The sequence below is a fragment of the Dipodomys ordii genome, unplaced genomic scaffold (assembly GCF_000151885.1).
Source record: "Dipodomys ordii isolate 6190 unplaced genomic scaffold, Dord_2.0 Scaffold165, whole genome shotgun sequence".
Taxonomy (NCBI): domain Eukaryota; kingdom Metazoa; phylum Chordata; class Mammalia; order Rodentia; family Heteromyidae; genus Dipodomys; species Dipodomys ordii.
In genome coordinates, this window is record NW_012267381.1 from 1757307 (window position 1) to 1763993 (window position 6687).

General features: G+C 38.5%; 1 protein-coding gene across 3 annotated transcripts in view; it reads left to right on the forward strand.

The window, feature by feature from the left end:
- Cdc27 (cell division cycle 27) overlaps positions 1 to 6687 on the forward strand; it is an 86041-nt gene that overhangs the window by 45836 nt on the left and 33518 nt on the right. For 2 of the 3 annotated variants that reach the window (XM_013033277.1, XM_013033280.1), the window contains 3 exons: positions 1157 to 1256; positions 3115 to 3322; positions 3515 to 3687. In XM_013033277.1, the coding sequence (XP_012888731.1) occupies positions 1157 to 1256; positions 3115 to 3322; positions 3515 to 3687 (481 nt within the window). The remainder of the gene's footprint in view (positions 1 to 1156; positions 1257 to 3114; positions 3323 to 3514; positions 3688 to 6687) is intronic. The other variant, XM_013033278.1, reaches the window with a different exon arrangement.

Here is a 6687-nt window from a genome sequence, read left to right on the forward strand (position 1 = left end):
TTTTTTTTTTTTTTGTCCGTCATTGGGCTTGAACTCTGGGCCTAGGTGCTGTCCTTCAGCTCTTCACCTCAAGGGGAACGCTCTGCCTCTTGAGATACAGCGCCACTTCCGGTTTTCTGGTGGTTTATTGGAGATAAGAGTCTCACAGACTTGCCTGCCCGGGCTGGCTTTGAACCGCAATCCTCAGATCTCAGCCTCCTAAATAGCTAGGATTACAGGCGTGAGCCACCCGTGCCCAGCCTGGCTGAATTCTTTTATCTTAAAGTTTGCCTTTAGAGCAAAAAATGTGTCCAAGTGATCATAAAAGTTCTCTTTTATCATCATAAAATAAAACTTACATATAACTGTTTGACAGTTATTCTAGTATTTACTTGTTGACAAATACCTCCATTTAAAGGATTCATGCCCAATTATTTTTTCTTTTTCCCTAACATTTTGTAGTTGTTCATGAAGTCTAAATGTAATTGGTTTATACATGTGCTTGATCTACCCAGATTTCTGTTTTGTTTTATTTTTTGTCAGTTGTTGGGCTTGAACTCAGGGTCTTGGCACTGGTTTCTGAGCTTTTTCACTTGAGGCTTGTGCTCTATCACTTTGAGCCACAACACCATTTCCACTTTTTCTGGTGGTTAATTAGAGGTGGCTCAGTGGTAGAGTGCTTGCCTTGCATGCATGAGGCCCTGGGTTCGATTCCTCAGCACCATGTAAGCATAAAAAGCCAGAAGTGACGCTATAGCTCAAGTGGTAGAGTGCTAGCCTTGAGCTAAAGAGCTGAGAGACAGTGCCCAGGCCCAGAGTTCAGGACCCACGACAAACAAACAAACAAAAAAAGAGTCTCATGGACTTTCCTGCCTAGGATAGCTTTGAACCATTGTCATATCTCAGCTCTCAGTAGCTAGGCTTACAGACATGAGCCTCCAGCACCTGGCTGACCCAGATATTTTTTGTAGATTGTTTTAACTTTAAATAATAAAATTATCATTTTATAGTAAGGTAATTATTAAATGCTGGATTTTCATAGGACAGGAATAGACCAAACTTATCAACTGTATTTACATGATGAATCTATACTTTTTTATAAGGTAGAATTGAAACAATAGTTAATGGTCGTAAACTAAATATAAAATAAATGTCTTCCTTTTTCATTTTTGTTTAGTACAACACCTCAGGTATTGAGCCCCACTATTACATCTCCCCCAAATGCACTGCCTCGAAGAAGTTCACGACTTTTTACTAGTGACAGCTCTACAACCAAGGTAATTAAAACATTTCTGAATGTTGTTACTTAATGCTTCCATTGCTAAAATTTCTGCTTATTGATGACATTATTTCTAATAAATAGAGCTTATTTTACAGTTTAAGTAATTTTTTTAATTTAGAGGAGTATTTTATTTTTGTGAGTTTTCTTGGTCCTTTGGTTAAAATTTGGCATTCTTGAAATGGTAAAATTATAATCAAGCCAGGCACTGGTGGCTCACACCTGTAATCCTAGCTACTCAGGATGCTGAGATCTGAGGATCATAGTTCAAAGCCAGTCCAGGCAGAAAAATAAGACTCTAATCTCCAGTTAACCACTCAAAAAATGGACTTGGTGCTATGGCTCAAAGTTGTAGAGCAATAGCCTTGAGCAAAAGAGCTCAGGGACAGTGGCCAGGCCCTGAGTTCAAGCCCTACAACCAACAACAACAACAAACAAATAAATAAATATATATATATATAAAGAGAGAGAGAGAGTGTGTGTCAAATATCAGTAGCTATCAGAAGATAGGGCTAGGGAAGGATTGGTTATTCAAACAGCACTAACATATTTCTTTGTGGTACAATAGTCCTTAAGCTTAAGCATGATGGTTGATTACATCCTTTTATTAGTGAAAATTATTTCAAAGTTAAACCTTTAAGAATTTAGAGAGGGCTGGGAAGGTGGCTCAGTGGTAGAGCGCTTGCCTTGCATGCCTGAGGCCCTGGGTTCAATTCCTCAGCACCACAAAAGAAAAAAGAAAAAAAAAGCCGGAAGTGGTGCTGTGGTTCAAGTGGTAGAGCCCTAGCCTTGAGCTGAAGAGCTGAGGGACAGCGCCCAGACCCAGAGTTCAGGCCCCACGACCGGACCCAAAAAAAATAAAAAAAGAATTTAGAGAGCTTTGTCATGTTTTATGATATCCATTTATGTATATGATAAATCTTTTTTCTTTTTTTTAATTTTTTTTTGTGGGGCCTGAACTCTGGGCCTTGGGTGCTGTCCCTAAACTCTTCAGCTCAAGGCTAGCGCTCTACCACTTGAGCCACAGCGCCACTTCCAGCTTTTTTCTCTTTGCTTATGTGGTGCTGAGGAATCGAACCTAGGGCCTCATGCATGCAAGGCAAGCACTCTACCACTGAGCCACCTTCCCAGCCCCATTTGATGAATCTTAATCAAAGTCATTCCTCGGTCATTCTGTCTCCCCCTTCTCAAACCATGAATGACCTTAACTTTGAGATCAGATCAACAATGTTAAGATTTATCAATTAGTATTCAAAGATAACTAGATACTCTGGCTTCCTCACATTTTTAAATAATAAATGAGAATGTGATATACTTTTAGAAAGAATAATACTTTATGCAGACATATCTTAATCAGCTTAACTAATGTAAATTTATGTTTAGAATTGTTGTATTTAAAATTAAATGACTTTGAAATCTTTCTTTTGATAGTGGTGGTACTGGGTTTTAAATACTTCCTACACAAGTGCTCTACTTGTGTAGACTTTAGTTTTTATAAAATTTCTTCTGAGAAAATTTGAGATTAATCAAGATTATACAAGAAAGCAGGAAGGGAGAAGTCTAAAATACATGAGTATAACCTGGGCATCAGTGGCTCATGCCTATAATCCTAAACTACTCAGAAGGCTAAGATCTGGGGATGGTGGTTCAAAGCTAGCCCAGGCAGGAAAGTCTGTGAGATTCTTATTCCCATTCATTTATCCATTAACAAGCTAGAAGTAGAACAGTGGTAGAGTACCAGTCTTGAGCAAAAAAAGCTTAAGGACAGTGCCTAAGCCCTGAATTCAAGCCCCAGTACTAGCACTAAAATAAAATACATTAGTATAAAAAGTGTGAAATTTTACCTTCTTTTACAGGAAAATAGCAAAAAATTAAAAATGAAGTTTCCACCTAAAATCCCAAACAGAAAAACAAAAAGTAAAACTAGTAAAGGAGGAATAACTCAACCTAACATAAATGATAGCCTGGAAATTACAAAATTGGACTCTTCTATCATATCAGAAGGGAAAATATCCACAATCACACCTCAGATCCAGGCTTTTAATCTACAAAAGGCAGCAGCAGGTCTGTTTTAAGTACTTAATATTGCCTTTTTTTTGTTTTGTCATATTATGAATTTATTTTAATTAAATATCTTTATGTTCATTATACTGTCTTAATGTTTCTGGATATATTTTGGAATTTTAGTGGCTTAGTTTTCTAGAAAACCAAGTTGTATTGCTTTTATCCTTTGTTTACTATATTTTTTTCTCCTAGAAGGTTTGATGAGCCTTCTTCGTGAAATGGGGAAAGGTTATTTAGCTTTGTGTTCATACAACTGCAAAGAAGCTATAAATATTTTGAGCCACCTACCTTCTCACCACTACAATACTGGTTGGGTACTGTGCCAAATTGGAAGGGCTTATTTTGAACTTTCAGAATACATGCAAGTAAGTATAGAATACAGTTACATATATATGCCTTTCTGGAAATAATTTAAATCTAATTAAAATGTTCATGCCCAAAACTAGATCTAAATATTTAATGTGTAATGTTTATGTGATTGTGTGATTATTTTTGTACGCATTTATCATTTATAGATAATGAGTAATTTAAACTCTTTGGACTTTGTTGTAGTACTGGAGTTTGAACTCACAGCCTTACACTTGCTCAGCTTGCTTGCTTGGCGAGTACTCTGGCAATTGAGCAATGACTCCTGCTCTTCTATGGACTTTTCTTGAAATATATTTGTAGAGAATGTTATCAATACATTTTTAAATGAAATACTTGTATACTACTCAGATCTAAAAAAAGTATATATTTATCATATAACTATGTTAGGTAGCTACTCAAAAGGCTGAGATCTGAGGATCACGGTTCAAAGCCAGCCCTGGCAGGAAAGTTTGTGAGACTCTTACCTCCAATTAATCACCAAACAAACTGGAAGTGGTGCTGTAGCTAAAGTAGTAGAGTGCTAGCCTTGAGTAAAAGGAGCTTAAGGATAGCGTACAGGCCCAGGATTCAAGAGCCCAGGACCAGCAATAAATAAGTAAGTAAATAAATGAGTACAGGTAGATACTTATAATATAAATCCTTAGTGCAATATAAAGTTATTTTCTAAAACAAATTTTTGGCCTTTAGTATGTTTTATAAATTTGAAGAATGCATCTTAATACTGGTATTCAAACTTGTAAATCCTTAGGGGTAATCTAGGAAGGGTATATTATTGGAGGATAATGATTTGAGGCCACCCTTGACAAGAAGAGTTTTCTAGACTCCATTCCAAAAAAACAAAAAGCAAAGCTAAAGGGAGAGTGCCAGCCTAACAAGCATGAGGCCCTGAGTTCATATTCAGTACCACCAAAATAAAGTTGAAGAATACTGTGAAGATAATGTTATACTTGAGAACATAATATTTTTACACAAAAGTTTAGTTCTTTTGATTTTAATTAAGTTTGTTGCATAGATTATCTGGATATATTAGAAGAGGAAATGATTACTAACTTAAAGTAAAAGAAAATCTAATTTCCAATATTTATTAAAGTTAATAAAGTTACTTGTAGTTTATTTAAGATTGTTTCAGGGGCTGGGAAGGTGGCTCAGTGGTAGAGCGCTTGCCTTGCATGCATGAGGCCATGGGTTCGATTCCTCAGTACCACATAAGCAAAGAAAAAAGCCAGAAGTGGTGCTGTGGCTCAAGTGGTAGAGTGCTAGCCTTGAGCTGAAGAGCTGAGGGACAGCGCCCAGGCCCAGAGTTCAGGCCCCACGACTGGACCAAAAAAAAACAAAAAAAAAATTATTTCAGTACATACTGTGTCCTAGACTCTCTTCTAAATTCTCTAATACAACTAGATAGGCAGTATCAATGCTCCAATTCTCAGAACATATTATTTTCTAATAAGACAGATTGCAAATGAGTGAATATTAATAACAAGTAGGAAGAAGTCATATTAAGAAAAGTAAACTATAGTGAAAAAGAGACTTTTTTTTATGCCAGTGCTAAGGCTTGTTCTTGCTCACATTTTGTTCATGACTGATCCATGTTCATTTGATCGATGTGTTCAATTCCAGCTTTATGCTGGTTAAGTTTCATGAATTTAGCTGGCAGGCTTCAAACTGTGATCCTCAGATCTCAACCTCTTGTGTTTTAGGATTATGGGCTCCCAGCTTGTTTTTTAAAATACATTCAGGGAGCCGGGCGCTGGTGGCTCACGCCTGTAATCCTAGCTACTCAGGAGGCTGAGATCTAAGGATCGCGGTTCAAAGCCAGCCCGGGCAGGAGAGACCGTGAGACTCCTATCTCCAATAAACCACCAGAAAAAAGCCGGAAGTGGCGCTGTGGCTCAAGTGGTAGAGGGCTAGCCTTGAGCTGAAGAGCTGAGGGACAGAGCCCAGGCCCAGAGTTCAGGCCCCATGACCAGACACGCCCCCCCCAAAAAAAAAGAAAGAAATCAGGACCTGTCACCCTCCCAGTACTTTAGTAGGAGAGATTTAAAATGAACTTTTCCCTTCAGAATTTTGATGGAGTCTTGGTTATGTAGAGTCTTGGTTATGTAGACAGTGATTGATAGAATCCTTGGGCACCTTATTGAACTCAGTCACCAGCCAAGTATGTATTTCATGGAGGAAGTCAGGCAGATGTTACATTGTTTAAAGACCCAACTAAGCACTCTACCACTTGAGCCACTTCCAGTTTTCTGGTGGTTAATTGGAGATAAGAGTCTCACAGACATTCCTGCCAGGGCTGACTTTGAACTGTGATCCTCAGATCTCAGCCTCCTGAGTAGCTAGGATTACAGATGTGAGCCACCGGTACCGGCCACAATCTTTTATAAACTAGGAATTGAACACCAGGCTTCAACCCTCCTTTAGCTTCTCTCAAGGCTGGAGCTCTCCCAATTGAACCACATCTCTGATTTCCAGTTTTATAGTAGTTTATTAGGAATAAAGTCTTACAGACCTTGCTGGGCACTAGTAGCTCATGTCTGTACTTCTAGCTACTCAGCAGGCTGAGATCTGAGGATTGAGGTTTGAAACCAGCTCAGGCAGGAAATCTGTGAGAGATGCTTATCTCCAGTTAACCACCAAAGGAAAAAAAACTGGAAGTGGAGCTGTGACTTAAGTAGTAGAGCACTGGCCTTGAGTAGTAAAGCTCAAGGATAGTGTCCAAGCCACAGACCCAAGACCAACACAAAACAAACAAACAACAAAAAAAGAATCCCATGGATGTTTTTGCCCAGATATGCTTTGATGCTTAATCATAACCTCCTGAAAAACTAGGATTATAGGCATGAACCACTAGCTCCTGGGCTGCTTTCTTTTTTTTCTTTTTTCTTTTCTTCCTGGGCCTTGAACTCAGGTCCTGAGCCACAGCGCCACTTCCAGTTCTCTGGTAGATAATTCGAGATCAAAGTTTCATGGACTTTCCTGCCTGGGCTGGCTTTGAACCT